General features: G+C 29.4%; 1 protein-coding gene across 12 annotated transcripts in view; it reads right to left on the reverse strand.

Annotated features, from left to right (window-relative positions):
- The window catches only part of LOC140050886 (calcium-activated potassium channel subunit alpha-1-like), a 103470-nt gene that overhangs the window by 72598 nt on the left and 11390 nt on the right, over positions 1 to 19482 (reverse strand). For all 12 annotated transcript variants that reach the window (XM_072095870.1, XM_072095878.1, XM_072095877.1 and 9 more), the window contains exon 2: positions 8319 to 8380. In XM_072095870.1, coding sequence (XP_071951971.1) covers positions 8319 to 8380 — 62 coding nt within the window. The remainder of the gene's footprint in view (positions 1 to 8318; positions 8381 to 19482) is intronic.

The raw sequence follows: 19482 nt of genomic DNA on the forward strand, positions 1-19482 counted from the left end.
ACGTCCAAACTCATTTTCAAGAATCAACACATATGCTTTGAACAGAAATATCTTAAAGGAACGTTGTGCTTTGTTTTTTTGTTTAAATCAGTGCTAGCATTCTGTTGTAGTATAAAATCTAAAAATGTATCTAAAATTTGGATGTACATTTATTTTTTATTTACATTATATTTTTTTTTAGTATTTTTAATTATTTAAAGCCCTATCTATACTATCAAACTAATTTGACCCACAAAATGTGATGTGTCAAAATTTGGTAGGGATATGCCCAAATATGGTAGTGATAGTCATCATGTCCATATATGTATGGGCACATCACATCACTTTAGAGTAGCTACAGTATAGTCTTCCATTAAATATATGAAACACAGAAAGTTATCAAGTTCTGGATCATATATTTTGCTATTGAACTTTATAATTATAGTGTCTATAATCACAATCGCTTTTTATAAATTATGTGTGTTTTGATAATCTCTTTCTAAATATTTTTATGTATTAATTTTATATTAATTATGAAATGCTGTATATAGAAAAATAAGACATATAAAGTACTTGTATTTTCTTTTATGATTTAGGCTAAATATTACAGTAGCAATTACTGTACCATACGAGTAGTCGGGAAGATTTTGTGTACACTACTACTACTGTACAATATGAACATAATGCATTGGCCATTTTAATAAACAAAACTGTTTGTTATGTATGTATGCATGCTTACTTTAGTATGATAATAAACATTTAAGTGTTTGTAAATATTTACCCCTTTCATTGATTGTTCTCCAAATTTTCAGTTTTTAATTTATTTACACTATACATCCTAATAATTTATGAAAACACTTCTGCTTTTTAAACAGATTAATATTAAATGTAATTGAAATGGACAAGATCTTGTAATCTAGAACCAAAGAAATATCAAGTGAATTTAATACTGTATATAAAAATGTATGACAAGAATATCAATAAACACTACTTAATGTCAAACAACACAAGAAAAAGAACACATTAATGGTGAATAAATCGACACAAAATGTGACACTGAAAATCTATTAAGGCTGCAAACCCTATTATCAAAAGTTGCCAATAATCAATTCAATTCCGCAAGTATTGTGAAATAATTGTGAATTAATTGAATGAGCTGATGATTGACAAGCGTGTTGATATTTTAATGCCTCAAATCATAGAATCATATTACATCCATTGACATGTGACTATACTCTTGGAAATGAGTTTAAAATACTGATTTAGTTGCATTGTTGTTACTATTGAACCATGTCCTAACATGTAAATAGATTCCGTATGATGTTCGGCCTGCCGCCTCTCACTCCAATTGTGTTGAGTTAAATACAAATCAAAAATGTTTGTGGAATCAAACATATATTTAGCCAACTATACACATGAAAGTGAATGCATTTCAATGGGCTCATTAATTTCTTGGCAAAACTTTACCACAGATTTTGAAATTACTTTCACATTTTGTAAAATATTTTTACTTCCTCAAGCGATGAAGACATACAAATGATTCAGTTTAGAGTGTACAGACATTAATAGATGGTACTACAAAATTATTGATCTATGAATTCAATTCTCTGTTAAAAAATATATGCATATTCGGATTGTTAATACTAATAGTAATTGAATAATAAATTTAAAACTATGTTGAGGGGGCGAAAATCTCTAAATAATTGATTAAAAAGATTCATTCGGTTTGTATTACTAATAAAATATAATAGTTAATTATATTACATAGCCTATGTAAATACGTGAACGTGATTGGTTGAAACTGCGTCACATGACAACCGCTGCGAGGATCGTAAATCGTATATATCCTCGAGAACGATGATATTGACTGAGTAATTTTCGCGTAATTATCGTGTCCCCTGTCATTCATCATATAAATTCTCGAGTTCGATGATATTGACTGTGTAATTTTCGTGTGCAACACTCGCGTTTGACAATAAATAAACAAAAGTCATCTACTGGATCTTGAACTCTGAATGGAATTGTCACTCCATCACAAGACAACGCTTCAACCGCTGCGCCACGGAAATTAATCTTTTAAACTATTTAAGCTATGCATACATAGCGCCCTCATTTGTTATTAGTCCTCCCTAAATGTGATGAAACACCGTTTGTGATTGGTCAAAACTCACGGTAGTAACCTAGTAACTAGTACGCGCTGAACATCCGGCGATTCGGCTCCTCGAAGAGAAGAAGACGAATTGTTTATTCGGCGTACCTGATTATAATATTATTATTAATAGGCTTATTGATGGAAATTCTTCTGTTAATTTAAACGACCTAGGTCTAAGTGAATATTTTATTGCCAAGGAATCATTAATTAGTAATTATCTGTATATTATTCTTCGCAAGGTAAGGTGTCTAAGCAGGCTTGTTTACATACAATACAAATACTATAGGAGGCCTAGCCTACTGTAGCTTCACCCAACCCAGCAGACTTGTTCTTGGCTATATAATATAACAGATATCGCCTTTTATATCGGTTAAATATAAGATTTGACATCCCCTCGGGAATGATATTAAGTTCTCGGGGAATATATTTCCCTCAGCTGGCGCTTCGGGAAATATATATTCCCTCGAATTTAATATCATTCCCTCGGGGATGTCAAATCTTATATTTAACCTCTAAGCAGTCAATATCTGTATAATATCTCACCCGTAATAGTAATAGTAAATAACGATTATTTTATTTACCTAAAATAATCGTTATTTACTATTACTATTACTATTATATTTTATCTCTAAATAATTTATTTTGTAACTATTAATATTCAATTATATAATATTTGGGAGGGTTTTTAAGGGGAAAATATATTTTATATTCAAAATATTATAATAGCAATTTATTTTAAATTTTAATATTCATTATAAAATAGTAAATTAGAAAGTAAAAACAAAAGAACATCTGTAACAATTATTGCTAATTATAAATGTGATAAGCTTTAAAGGCCAGGTGCGGGCAAAAAATTTCTATTGATCATACATTCCAATAATTATCGATCTATAGTTTCCCCTATGTTTCATAATTTTTTGGATTTTATTTGTGTTACACGAGCTTGTTGAAAATAAGCCCTTTCTTATCAGTGGGGGGATAGTTCAAATTACACAGTAAAATCTCTATTCTTTTGTACACAAATTTTGTAAATAGAGAGGCATTTTAAAAAGCTATGAAAAATAAATGGTGTGGTAAAAAATGTTATCAGATGACTAAATATAGGTAATATAACTTGAATATTACATTTCTGATATTTTTATTCAACTTCAGATTTTTATTTTCATGCTATAGCAAAAATTATCCACCGTATATCCACCATCTTTTTTCACCATCTAGGGAGTCACCAGACATGTTATTACATTAGGCTAACTACCTAACTACTGAAAAAAAGTCTTCCTGGTTTTTATGGAAGAATTTTGCCAAATTTTGTATTTGACCATATTAAGGGAAATTCATGTTTTTTCGTCTCGATTTCTGTTACAAATATTTGATTTATGTACAATTAACAAAATATTATATTTAAACTTCATGCCTGTACCTGAGCTTTAACATATTAACAAATGAAAAAAAAAATTGAAACTGAAATTTAGCTCTTACGTATACTCTACAGATTTAATCAATTCTTATAACTTATTTGACTAAATAATCTTCAGTAAAAAAGTACATTAATTTTCTTAATTAATTTATAAACCGTTTCTTCAACTTTATAGTAACTGTATAATAGTACATCAAGAAAGAGAAATTCTAAAAAATCTTATACAAATTTTAGTAACATATTGAATGTTTCAGTAACATTAGTTTAATAATGTAGATTGTCTTAGTTAATGTCCTAAATTAGAAAAACAAAAGCTACTATTGATGTCATTACGTCATTCCAATATTACAAATCCATAAGTAAATTATTTGAAATAAAAAAATAATCAATTTCGATAACTTATTCTGTAATAATTTTCAGTGAAACAGATTATTAATTTTCGCAAGTATATAATATTAATTCTCTGAAACTAAAACATATATTTTAATTGCTAAACTTGAGTAGATTTAAGATCTTCAATTATCTTAAGTAAATATTACTTTATTTTATGTTATCAAAAATGCTTTTTATGATTATGATATTGAAACTAGGAAATTATTTTTCTGAAAATAAAACTACAGTAATGTATATGTAACGTTCTATTACCAATTTCAGCAGATTTAATTTTAGTTTAAATTATAAATAATATTAATTTTATGGAGTCTATGATTAAAACATTGAAAATTGTCTGACACTAAAACTATAATTTATTTTGAGTAATTTCAGCAAAAACTAATTCATATTTTAGATAATAAAGGAAGGTGAAAATATAGTTGATCCAAATTTTCAATTAATCTATCACAAATAATAAAGGCACACAATAGAAAAATCCATCATCTAAAGGCTTACCTATGTTCCTATAAAAAAATAATAATATTTAAGGTTATTATGAAAAAAAAATATGTAAAACAAATTAAATAATGAATGTGTGTACAATAACAGAGGCTTACCTACTGCACACTGGGAGATAATCATACTTCAATTGAACATGAAATTGGGGGTGGGCTTATACATGAAGACTACTATAAGAAATATTTTCATTAAAATATGATATTTGCTTGACATTAACACATCAGCAAAGTCAAAGTAAACAAGTACGCCATATGTTATTTTTTAATGGTCATCGTACGAAATCTATATTCCTAATTTATTTATACGCCCACACTATACGCTATACATACAATCAGTGTACATATAATTACCATTCTTTCTTAGTCTCATTCATCCTACTCTTTTTAAGAGCCAATCCACCCTACTGTAGATAATCTAACTGGAAAACCCTAAAATATCAAGAAATATTAATATAACTAGAAATATCAATATGCCATAAATTTACACGAATCAGAAAAGGTGTGAGTGCTGCCTACCTCGATAAACCAATTAATAGCCTATTCTCCTAGAAGAGCAAGCTAAAATCTCCATAATTGGTACTGTCCACAAACCAATATATACTTTTATAGTTTAAACTTTTATTTATCAATATAGTGAAACAATGCTACATTTAGATCAATCTGGTAAATAATTATAAAGTCTGCTGAAAATCCCGCACAGCTGATAAGATTTAATGTAGAAAACAGACAAAACAAACAACCCATTAAGAATTGCCCAAACGAAACAAAAATATTCTCATCCAGATATTTAATAATTAACTAGACAAATATTATCAGACTATACTTAAGTACAGGTTTGTTTAAGCTCATAGTAAAATCAAGTGGTCAGTAAATATACTTTGTAGTGATAAACTGTAAGAAAACCACTTAAGTTCTAGAAAGTAATCAAAATTTACATTGAAGAGATGAACATACATCCTTTGAAAATGGATTAAATATAAAGATGTCCAATAAAGAGGCATATACAGGGGAGAATGTTTCATTGCCATGGATGATCCCTCTTTGTGCCATAAATGTTTGCCATAATATAACTTTAGTAAGCCATCTTGGTTTGAGTAACTGCTGACGTTATAATACATGAACAAATATCTTAATATTTTATATGTTAATCATGGACAAAAAAATAATATTCTTTACACTATGTTATAAATAAGGTACTTATTAGATTGTAAATTATGAGAGCCATAAGGTTATTTCGTTTGAAAAAAGGGGAAAAATTGAATCTAGAATCATACACACAGTATACAAGGCTCAGCGAATTCGCGATGGACAGTCTTGCACGCTCAGCCAAATTAATCTAATGCCATAGTAGTACAGTAGTGTCATGATATAACTAAACTTAATAGCTGTATACTAATCTAACCGGTCTTATTTTAGGTTAACAATAATAAAAATTATTCAATATTGATTTGGAGTGGACAATAATTTAGTTTCATCATAAATAATTAATATGTATTTTAGATATTAATTCACATTCTGCAATGATTATAATCCTTCCTTCTTACAGATATTTATGCAATTTACTAACAATACGTAAGCAAAACATTGCTGGGTCTGGATGAGTAAGCATTTTACAGTTGATTAGCAAGCATCATATTGCTTGTGTTCTAAATAAAGTTAGCCATCTGGCAGTCTTGTCTAGCATACAATATCCAAGGCGTAAGTACAGACTCTAGACTAACACCAGAGATAAGTCAGTAATAAGCTTTACAATGCTGTGGGCTATTATAATCAATTTTAGGACATTGTGAAGGACAATTGTAAAAAAAAAAATTGTATTGAAATAAAGATGCATTTGAAGAAATAAAAAGATGTTAATATTTGTCTGCAATAATTATAGCTATGTTGCAGCATCAAGAGAAGATTTTTCCAAATTTTTACTTAGGTTTTCAACATACAGTGTTTTCCAGCTATGCTTGATAGAACCAGAACATCAAGAATGATCGCTTAAATATGTGTAATTATCATCGTTATTTATTCTCAATGATTTGAAAACTCAACATCGACTGTAACAGACTTTATTTATTCAGGGTAAAGAAAGATATGTGCATACTCTGTTCTATATACTACATCCTCACATAAGCTTGGTTCCCACTAGAACGTAACGCAAGGACGTAAACGCAACGCAAGTGAATTGACCAATCACAAGCGATGGCTTATTCGCTTGTGATTGCTAACTGTCTATAACTTCGCTTGTCATTGGTTAAAACGCTTGCGTTGCGTTTACGTCCTTGCGTTACGTTCTAGTGGGAACCAAGCTTAAAGGCCTAAAAGATTACAGACTTGTTGCAAGATTTTACATTGATTTAAACATGGTAACAATTTGTTACAATTACACAAAATCACATACACATAAAAAAAAAGAGAATAGTCAGCAAAAAAAAAACGTTTTTAACATTTTTTAGCCTATTTGAAATTTCAGCAATTTATAAATTGTAAGGTTTTTAGGAACATTCTAATGGTTTGAATCTTTTTAAAGCTGTTTTTAATTAATCCTTTTAAAGCTGTTTTAAACTATTTTAATCTCCTGAATCCTATTCAATTTTAATACCTTGTCATTTTTACACCGTGTTTCAAAACTTATATATTTTTGTGCAATTATGTGTGTGTACATAATACAGTATATTGTACTGTATATCTATTTATTATTTTACTAATAATTGTCAATCTTCAAGAAGAATTTCTGTTGTTATTTTATGATGATGATGGACAAATAAAGCATTTCAGTATTCAGTATTCAATATTTAATGTCTTGGTAGGTGATTGACTATACTGGTATGGCCAAAGTGACACAGGGGTGAGGTCCATATAATCCACATAATATTATACCACCAGATTATCTCAGGACAAGATAATGTCAACTCTCAAAGTACATGCCGATTTATAATAGCAATATGAAATATACTTTTCTTTATTACTTTATAGGCTATTCAGTTTTATTTAATAAGTTTTGCCTGGCATCATTAGACATCTACACTACCAGATAGCACATAGACAAATATTCGTGAACACACTGTAAGAGACGTTTGTCTAGTTTTACTGAAAACATTTAAAGAAAATATAAATGACAAATTCAAATCAATTTTATTTGTACTTGTTAATTGAATTTATTGATTTTATTAATATATGGTAACATAAAACGAACTCTGAAAAAGTGAGGCCAGCCAATATTATTATGTCTTTTATAGTTTTTCAGCACTTATGTTTAATACTAAGGAATGGCTACCACTTGTGTTAAATACCAGTCGACCACCATCTTGGGGGTGGAAAACCAATGATCCTTGTAATGTGATGCTTACACTGTAAATTCTCATAATACGTTAATTGATTGCCGACATCATTAAAAAAAAAAAGACAAAAACTTGTATACCAATCTATAATTACTATGGTGATATGAAGCATTACCATGGTGTCTGTAGCTATAGTTTTGCAAAACAATATATAAAATCAATTGCAATATAAAATCACATCTAAAGTTCTTTGACCATAAAAATGGCAAGGTGGAAGTATCATATTTATTATGCTATGGTTAGTCCATTATATTTGCCTTTTTATATTTTAAGTTGTGAATTTTGATGAGTTTTATAATTTTAAAATACAGTCTATGAGTGCAAAATACCTGGATAAACCGACATAATAACTTTATCCTCAAAGAAAAGTAGACAATTTATTGAATATCCCTCTCCATAATCGGTACAGTCCACAAACCAGGCACTCAAAAGGTAGCATCCCAGCAAACTAGCAATGTATTCTCCAATTTTTATATACTACATGAATTAATGGAGTTTGTATCTTTAAATTATTAAAATTAAATATCTAAAATAATCAATGATAAACTTACTTGTAAGAGTCAACCAGGTAGAAAAAATATGACCCCATGCTCATTAAGAAATATGCAACAACCTGGAAAACAAAAATATGTGTAAACTTATTAGTCTTTTAGAATTTTTTTACTAAACAGAGTACTATACAATGGGAACATTCAGGAGAATCTAGAATGCCTCAAAATAGCAAGTGATAAAGCCTATCTCGGTCGCACCTAAAGCTGATTTTCCACTAGGCGAATTTGTTCGCGCGAATCCAATGTTTCGAAGAGGAAAAAATCGCCTACTCTCTTTCCACTACATGAGCAAATAGCTGCGACGTTCATGTTCCTCGCGTGGTTGCTGAGCATTTCGATTTGCATGAGTGCTCATGAAAGCGTCATAGCTCATTTCCTGAGCTCTGATTGGTTGCACAATATTTCGCTTCGCAAAAAGTAGAAACAATTCGAACTAGTAAATTTCGCTGAAGCGAAAAATCAAAGGAACTAGGCAGGCAGGCAGGCAGTATGACAGACAGAAACGCGAATACGCATGTGCATAGCATGACGCTTTCGATTCGCGCGAACAAATTCGCCTAGTGGAAAATCGGCTTAAAAGCATTTAGTATTTGAATTACGTGGCTCAATTTAATAGTCAAACATGTATATTATCAAATGAGTTCTGTTTATAAGAGTACTAAAACATACAATTATTTATTGTAGAATTGCTTATATGTTATAAATGATCAAATATATCAGGTAAATTAACAAAAGCAACACGTCAGTTTAGCATTGATTAATTCATTGATAAAAAGGGGCAATTCTAGTACACATTCAATACTCTCAACTGACCATAACATCAGTCAGTAAAAGGTTAATAACACTCACAGATAAAATAATTGTCGGTGAACCCTCTGCAGAGTGTTTTTTTTTTCACTTGATTTTTTTGTAAATAAAAAGTTTCTTTTTGATAATTGGCAAAAAATGAAAAATGCCAGGCCACATGACCAAACAATTATGCAAATTGACTACTTTTTTTCTGTCCCATAAACCAAACTCTTTCCAGCTCTAAAACATAATGTAATCTTAGGATTTAACCCCAAATAGCATAATTATTATTATTATTCTTTAAACAATAAGGATCAAATATTCATTGACCTTTCATCATTATGATTATCTGACATTGATAAACATGCCTTCTAACCTTTCACAATCATAATAATACCATGTGATATAAAAATGAATCTATTTATAGAATCACTTTTATATCGTTACAATATTGAGTAGAATATTATTGATTCTGCTATTGAATATGAAATTTAAATAATATTATAACTACTGAAAATTTATGCAGTAAGACTATTAAATACAGAGAATATTGAAATTATAATATTGGTTTTTTTTTAACTTGGTCACTATTGTTATTATTATTATTGGTGTTACACATATTATCTTTGGTACTTCATGATCACTATTACTAGGGAGCTTTCGATTTGAGATGAACGACGACCTACGAACAAGAACAATGTGGCTGTGGTTTTTAGGTCCAAATAATGACCGACGGCTAACAATGGCCAAGTCCTATGTATAGGTCATCGTATAACGAAAGTTTTCGGTTTATTCTGGGGGTAATCGGTACACTATTGCTTTTAATGTACATAAAATATTCTTTCAAAGAGAGAGAGTAAGTTTTATAGAATGTGGCCAATTGAACTACTGGTTTTCTATATTCCTGGTCCATTAGAACAGAAACAAAATTGCCTTAATGATTGAACAGTAAATTACTAAAACAATTAAAATGCATAATAGAAAGGGAGTCGGCTATATTATTAGTTAAAATCAAATTAAAATCAGTGTAATTTACAATATTGCTTGTGTCATTGAAAGTAAACCAAGGCTGTAAATAAGTACATTACTTGGTATTCATGAGTATAGGGACATTTGCTTTACTTCTTTGCCAATTTTAGTCTCAAGATGTCCTTACATTGATAATATTATATCTTAAATAACATTATTGCTATGTGTAGCAATAATAACATACAGAATACAGTATTCTAGCAGAATATTCAATATAAACATTTTTTTTTCTTATTTTTTTTGTAAACAAAATTTGATTATCATTCCATTTCTTATTTTTCATGAGTGTAAGCCATAAGAATAATGGTAGAAATTGTTATTGAACACCATTCTCCATAAATGGTATAGTCCATGAACTTTGCCCTCAGGTGGGAGCCTTCCCACAAACCACCATCATCATTTCTAATTTTCGGGGTATATCTCACTCTTCGAGGAGAAAGGCTATTGTTGGTGTATCCAGGTAAGCTAGGCACGAAATAGGCTACAAGATTCTACTCAGACGTTATATAATTACGATTGCTATGGTATTATTCTTTTGACAACTAGTACCGTCAACCAATAATTGCGTGTCAATAGCTAATAAATTATTCATTGTCTATATTCTTAATAATACATAAACAATCTATAGTATCATCATAATAAATTGGTACTTATTGAAAACCTGACTGTTCTACTGTAACTCATTAAATATTCTCTCTCTGTTCAATGAACGTTCATTATAACACTATTCAAAAGTTTTAAAAAAAAGTGCTTGGATTTTAGCAGTGGGTGCACACAATTAGTCGTCAGCGTCTTGTTGCACAAAATTATAAAAACATTTTTTTAATCTCAGCATACAACGTATCCCAAACCGAAAATAATGCATGGCACTATGAAATCAACCAATCAAAAGGCAAGAACACTGTTATTTTAAGTAAATAGTTATGTAGGCTAATCGACATAAGTTCAAAATCATTATAATATATCAGTTTGGTTTATGAAACATGAAAATCACTTAGTGTAACGTTCACATAAATCAGACAGATTAAAACCTATTAAATAAATAAACATATTGTTAACATTCTGCGATACATGTATATTTCCCTCCCCACCCCCAGCCCAAATTTGAATTAATTTCAAGGGGGAGTTTCCTCCCCTGTTCTTAATAGTTATATTCGTGGATTTATTATTATTTATTCATAGGATACAGGATTATGGGTAGCTCTTGTTCTGATTAAGGGTTTAGGATTCTCTCTTCTAGCTGAAGTCTCATATTTCAACAATAAATGTTTATTTTGTGAATTACTTAAATTGAAACCAATTATGTTTTTTTTATTATTACATCCTAAAATTAATTTGTATTGTACATCAACAAGAACATCTGACACAGTGACATAAAAAAAGTATTGAAATTTAAACATATTTAAATAATCCTTGAATAATCTTGTTTAGACACAATATATAATTACTGCTTTTATACTTTTAACCAAGCCATCATCAGGTTTTTTAGTACTATTAGCTTCTAACATTCTGTATTCCTTTATTTTTAAATCATATCACTATCGACAATTCCTATGCTGTGCCTCAAACTCATTGCATGGACTATTAGCTACCAACATAATGGTGCATCATTATATTTGCTTCATCTATTACCATTTCACTGCATTTAACCTATACAGAGTATGCAGCAGTATTCTGCATACTGTAGCACTAATAGAAGAGGTGATATGCAAGGTATAGCTAGTATCAAAATAGTAATAGTCAAAGGAGGATACTTCACCACTACTGTAAACAATATTGTCCTAAATAGAATGGAACAAATTAAAGAAAGCGTAATCAAACATGTGTACTATATGAAATATGATATTATTAAGAGGTAATACTGTACGATTAATCATTTTTTTGTGGAATACATGTTATAGTCAGATTAGGAAGGAAGGAAAAGAACACTTTGCTAAACAAAACAAATCATCTGTCAGAATAAAAGTTGTGAATAGTCAAAGATAAAAGTCTATCACACATTAAATAACCATTATATCCACAGAAAATTTAACATAGAAGCTGTTATTTAAAAACCAACAAACAAGCGACAATCTACGGGTCAATATGAAACTGTGTTACAATCAGTGAAATTACGTACCACACCCAATAAAAGAATAAATATTTGAAATAACTGATTGGTGATAAAGAATATATAGTAAAGAGATTTAAAATGTTGAGTGACGGAGAGAGAAAGTATGGGGCTAGGGGGTGGGTGGTTTGGGGGAAGAGAGGAAGGATAACTTTGTCTTTCATTCGGACCATATATTATTACATAGCTACTCGTGTCATGAAGGAATTATCCTCCATGCTCATCTCCTATTCAACTAACTTTCCCCAATTCTATGTATTTTTAATATTTTGTCTGACATTTTATTTCAACATTCAACACAGTGAAACTTGGATTTGGGACTAACTAACAACCACCCATTGTATATATACATATTATGCAGGGGTGTTCTAGGAACTTTTTACTTTCGTATCTAAAGCCCTCCCTCTGGAGAGCATGGGCTATTATCGGTTTATACGGGTAAGGTAGGCACGAAATAGACATAACAATATACATGTACAGTATATTTACTGTGTGTATTATGCAGAAGGTATCACTCACACAAGAAAACATGCCAGGAGTCATAACAAATTATCATTATTAATTTAAAACTTGTTTTCATTGAAAATTAATTTATTCAAATTAAGTTAAATAGTTAAAAAGTTAATATATAAATTGTAGATAACATATCATTAAGACACTTTCATTATTTAGTGCTATGAAAACTTGTTATGATTTGATTTCATATCAATTATAATTTGGATGTTATCTGTTTGATACGTGGTAAGACTTCACCCCTATTATCATACAGATTCCATCAGCATCAATTTACATAGCTAGATTTCACTCATAGTTAAACAGGGACTGAGTATTTAGAATTCCACAAATTGAACACATGGTGGGTACTCGTATGAAACTCATTGAATCCTGACTAGACCATAAACACAACTTTTAATTATAGCGGTAGAATTACAAATATAATCTTTAATAGTATGGTTTTACTTTAGGTAGAGTGATTTGATAACCCTGTTGGACTAAATAGAAGGAGAAGTGGGCGTGAGATGAACAATTTGCTTATTTAAATAAAGAATCTATATTATACTGTAGCACTTTACCCAACATTTTTGTTATTCTCTATCTCCTCCTAAACACCAGCATTGTTTAAGATGGGGCACCTTTTAATTCCCTTTTAGCCATTCGGCAATTTCCGGACTTTTGTTGTAAAATTTGTTTGTTAGACCAATTCACTAATTAAATGGTGCTCATCCATTGGACCAGAACATTGTAATCTGTGATTAGAACTTTGATAATACATTATATAGGAAATCTAGACATAATAGCAAGTCAGTATGGATCAGTTATGAAATAACTTCTGAATATACTAGCATCAGTTTTTACAGTAACATCACACAACTATACAATATCTAGTCTAGAAGGAGGCAGGTGTACATTATGGAGGCTTTTATGAACATCACCAGCTAGTCTACTATGTCATTTAAAATAGGTTAATATACACTAAGTACAGTACCATGCTTCTTGAATAGGATGACAACTGCATTCAAAGTAGATCTAATGCGGAATTTTAAAACATCAAACACATAATTTAAATTGGAATTAGTTGAAAGTGCAATAATCTTATAATGTGTATCACTTCACATGAATATTTATGAATTGTAATGTTTTTAAATATTTCAGGTTGTACACTTTAAGGGCTGATATACTTTCTCAATTTAGAAGATAGGATCTGACATACAGTGTATAAGAACATTAACCTTAAATCATGATAATCTCCAATAATAATCTTTGCGGAGAAAGGCTATTGTCGGTTTATCCAGGTAAGTATGGCACAAAATAGATTTAAAATTAAAATTTCCTTTTATGTAATCTTTAAAGTTTACTTTATTAAAGTAGTAACTTCATCTCATGAATTTTAGTGTTTATAAATAATTTTAAATTTAATTTTGTGCATTCAAGAAATTTTAAAATTACAGTATATACAAATTAAATAGGTGTGAATTTTCTAATATTATGTTGTCATGGATACCATTTTATAGACACACACACATAATTACTTTATTCTTGACTTGATAAAATGAAAAGTAGAAATAGTCAATAATGATTGTTATGGTTATATTGTACTGTATATACAATTATAAAAGAACACTAATTTAGGAAAAGGGTTACAATGACAATGTATTACAACCTATTATTTTGTTATTCTGAATAATAAGAAAAAATAATTTAAAACATAAATTATTCAAATAATCGATAAGTAATATTATGAGAGATCAAAACATTATTAATCTAAATAAGTAATTTAGAGTATCAATACTGGTTTTTTTTTTATCAAACCGTATTATTTTTAAAGATGATAGGTTTAAAAAAAAATTTGTCAGCTTTTCATCTTGAAGTATAAGACACTTTTTTTTCTTTTTTAGCGAACCTTATTAAAGGATGGTTTAAAATGATTTTTCTATATTTGGTAACCTTTTCTCCATTTAGAAAAACATTTAATCTTGTCAGTAAAAGAGTAAAATACTGTGTAAAGAATTGTTTTACCATACGGCTTTATCACGTTGAAACACCGATTCTCATCAGATCACCAAAGTTAAGTTGTGCCTGGTTAGAGCTTGGATGGGAGACCATCTGGGAATATCGGGGTGCTGTATGGAGCTGGGGTTCTGTTAGGCATTTGAAATCAGCATTGCTGACACTTATTGCAGCCCATGCATCTAGTATCTGCCTCAGACATATTGGCCCATGCCTTTCTTCTGGTCAAGGTGGGCACTGGACGAGAGAAGCCCTTGATCAAAGTTAGGACCAATCAAGGTGCTTTAAACAGTCCTGGCTTTGTTTGTATCAAACCTCTTAGTGGCGGTAATAATCGCTGTTGGTTCGATTGAATAAAATAAAAATAAATAAATAAAATAAACTGTTTATTTAAAAAATATAATTTTTAGATCGACCACATTTGTGCTTGATTTGTGCTTCCAAATAATTACTGGTTGGTCATTGACAAAAAACGTTAACATTACCCAAAATGCAATGCGATCAGATATTCAAGTTACTACAGCTGTCAATCTCATTAATTTGCATTGAATGTAAAATTTTGGACCAAATTGATTGGGTGTTTTTAACAACAGTTATTTTCAGGCAATTTAACTGGTTATTTAAAATTCCTGTTCCTGCTTCCAAGAATTTGGAGTTAATTTATTTACATAGTAAATTATCGGTTATTTTTTCGCAGCGGAAACAGAACTAAAGAATTCTGCCTATGGTTTTTTTCAGTATTTATCTAATTGTTTATGTAATTTCCTTAAAATTAGACACTACTGATTACTACTGTATTATGGATACTGTACCATACAATACAACTTCTACCACTAATTGTGTTATAGTGTTCTTAATTAATTGTGACTTCATTCTAAATTAAACTGATTTTATACTGTACTAAATCACATCTTTTGTATAATGAATTATCGAACTAAGTCTTTCATGCAAATTATGGTACTAATTTAGCATTGAAACACTAAATGAATTTTTACAACATATCCTAGGATTCTATATGGCACGCAGAAGTATAATTTATTCGGAAATAAAGATATCTTAGTTTTCTTAGATCTCTATTTAAAACTAAGATCTATTTAAAACTAAATATCTCTATTTAAAACTAAGATATCTCTTTTTAAAACTAAGATATCTCTTTTTAAAACTAAGATATCTCTATTAAAAACCATGATATCTCTATTGCTTCAATAAATGACAGCTTGGCGCTCCTATGATTCTAAGCTATAGAATGCAGTAGCTCATTTGGGCGGTACTTTTAAAGTGATGTGCAGACCAATTTCTATTCCTTTACATATACTTAATGAACTACTTACAGTTAATTAGGTAATATTAATTTCCTATTTTACCATATTCAATGATAATAATAATGCTTTAAATGGGTTGTTTGTTTACCCAAACAATGGTCGGTCCAATAATAGAGGGAGCTTTGGATTTGCGATGTCATATTAATTCATTGTGTACATGCCGGGATATTGGGATGTGTAACCTCGCTTCGCAATCACAAATTTAAATTTCTTTAATAATATTTATATTTTGTTGTGGAGAACATTTTTTTATACTGATCTCTCCCTCAAATATGATTTTAAAAAGTGTGTTTACTGAAATTTGACCCAAGTGAAAGTTAGTAAAAACAATTGGGTACAATAGGATTATTTTGTTTTACTCAAATATTGGTATCTAAAAATTGTATATTTTCCGGTATTGATTTCAGTTTTAATTGGTTCGTCAGATGACAATTGTCTTCAAACTATGACATGCTGACATTGACAAGGCTTGATTGACAGGGATCAACTTGTCCTTGGTTTCCTTAATGAGTGTTTCATTGTTTTAAATTATTTATGTTTAATTTCACAGAATCATCAAGTTTGTAGATAAAATGATTAAATGAATTATTGCATATTGCAGATATATATTTTTTATGTATTATAAAACCTATATGTCATATTATTACTATTTGTAGGTAGCGGCTTGCTACTGTATATCAACTACAGTAATAAATATTGCCTTGTAGACCAACACTATACTGTACTAGCATTGTGATAATTATTTTGATATTCATATCGGGTATTGCTAAACGTAAACCACCGCAAACCTCCAAAAAAACATCACAAACCCCATCAATCCAACATAAAAGTTTTTAATGTTTTTAACCAAAAAAAAAATGTTTTACCCAAAAAATAAGTAGTTATCAAAAATTTAATTTTTGTGTGAAGTGTGTAGTAGACTACACAATGCAGTAACTTTTACGTTATTATTTTTAAGTTATTATTTTTAACCAAAAAATGATGCTTTTACCCCAAAAATAGATAGTTAACACAAATTTAAAATATTAATTGACATATTAAGTATGTAGTACACTACAGGCTTCAGTAACTTTTATGTTAGTTCGTTGCTATGTTTTTTTAAAGTTTGTGGGGGTTTACGAGGTTTGCGGTATTTAGTAATACCCTTGATGTCTTTAAATCGTATAATATTTTAGGATCGATACATTTAAAAAAAAATTGATTTAACATACTTAAAATTGATTTACATACAGTAATTTATTTTTATTTTATTTATTGTGTGTGATTATAATAACATTTCATACCAGTATTATATTGTTTGCAGGTCTAGAAATTTAATTTTTTTTTATCCATAATAGTAAACATTTGCTACTGTGTTGTATAAAATGAATAAACAAAATATGTGAAAATATAAATCTAATATTTGTGCACAATAACATACACTATATTTAATTGACACTTACTAACACTTGCAAATTTTAACTGTGTAAACATTTGTATACACAGGAAAAGACAACCATACGTGTATATTTGCCATTCACTTAGTAACAGCCGGTAAGGTTTGATTTGATATTACGACATGACAACAGTATTGCAAAATTAACTAATCCTTTACTTATAAACAACTAAGGTAACCTTTTATGCGTAGCCTTATCAGCTCATGTACTTATTAATTGTATACTTAAAACTACACTATCAAACTAATTCTACAAAAAAAAACATGATGTGCCCAAATACGGTAGTGATATGATATCATCATCATGGCTATACACTATATGGGCACATCAATTTTTTTTTATCACATAAAGTTTAGTGTAGACAAGGTTTAAGTTTTGATATTTCTTAAATTTGATTATACTAATGATGGAAAGAAGCATCCCCAAAAAAATTTATTGCTGTTTTTGTTCATTTTATTAAAATGTTTTGGTTCAACTACAAGAGATTTACTGGTTTCATTACCAAGTTTGAGAAAATCAATATAATTTTTATATGCAATTATAAAAGGTTTATTTATATTATATTTCTTCATTTGGTATTAAGAGATATTAAAAATTAATATAAAGAAGGATATTTGCAAAGCAATCTCAAAATGAATAACATCCAACTACCTAAAAGCAATGGGAGTGATTATTATAAATAGGATTATTTTACTGGTCACCGGCAAACACCTCAAAGTGTTCTACTCCCACAGCTCGCATATAAATAATGAGGAGTTTAAGGAGTCAGATCTGCTGATTATCCGCTCAAAACAGCCAAGTCGAATATGCCTATTATAAAAATTGTATACAATTTAAAATAGTGATAAATAAAGATAAATTGGAATAAAAATTGACTGGAATTCACAAGTTTTCAAGGAAGACAGAGTTTATGCTGTCACCCAAATCTATGTTTTCCACCTATAACGCTAAAAAAAAGATGTTATGAAATGAAATATTAATTATATATTATTAACATTTATTGACATACTCAGTTCTAAGGGAATAGAAACAAATTGTGTTCTAAACGGTCCAACTCCACTACAGACAACATGGTATGTTATCAACTGGTATGCATTGCAAAGTACCTAAAAATAAAACGTCATCTTGAACTCGGGCTTCGAACGAAAACAAAACTCAAAACCTATACATTTAGGCCTACATCAAGTGAAAGTAGGTTTTATTAATAATTTAACAGCATTTATCCTGAATACTACAGTACTACAGTATGAGTGAGTTTGGTTGTAGTAAAATTCCACCTAAGCATATTGGTTACAACAATTAATCATCCTAATATTATTACTAATTTGTTAAATCAATGATCAGATATGTATAATTATATGCTTACAGTAATATGATGCAGCTTGGTACAGCTGCCTCTGATTCACTATGTCTATGTAATACAATATACTTGAACCTTTCAAAAGCAATCACATTTTTTGTATAGGTATAAGGCCTGCACTTATCTTGATAGTTGTACACTAGTAGTAGTAAAACTAGTATGAGATATTTATTTTTTACAAAACCCGTTGCCATCTTTAAAGATATTGTCTGCCCTAAAATTTAAAATGTTTTAATATAATAATTTAATGTCACATAATAATAATAATACTGATTCACTTTGATCAAGAATTTGATCGAAAAAAAAATTTACATAATAAACAGTAATTTAAAGGAGTATAGTCAATTTATATTTTTTTATAGGGAAATCATTATTTTGTTACTGGCAACCATGAATAACCATGGAGGTATAAATGACCCTTTTAAAGGAAGTTTTTTATTTTTCATGTTTTAGGGACAATACTTCTTTAAAGCCATTGTCATTTAAGAACAATTTTCAGAAAAGATATGTTAATGTTTTTTTCTCCACATTCCGAATTAAAATGGGATCAAAAATGTTTGAGTGACCTTTGAACCATAATGATCAATACATTAGAACTGCTTAGTAGACA

The sequence above is a fragment of the Antedon mediterranea genome, chromosome 6, assembly GCF_964355755.1.
Source record: "Antedon mediterranea chromosome 6, ecAntMedi1.1, whole genome shotgun sequence".
Taxonomy (NCBI): Eukaryota; Metazoa; Echinodermata; class Crinoidea; order Comatulida; family Antedonidae; genus Antedon; species Antedon mediterranea.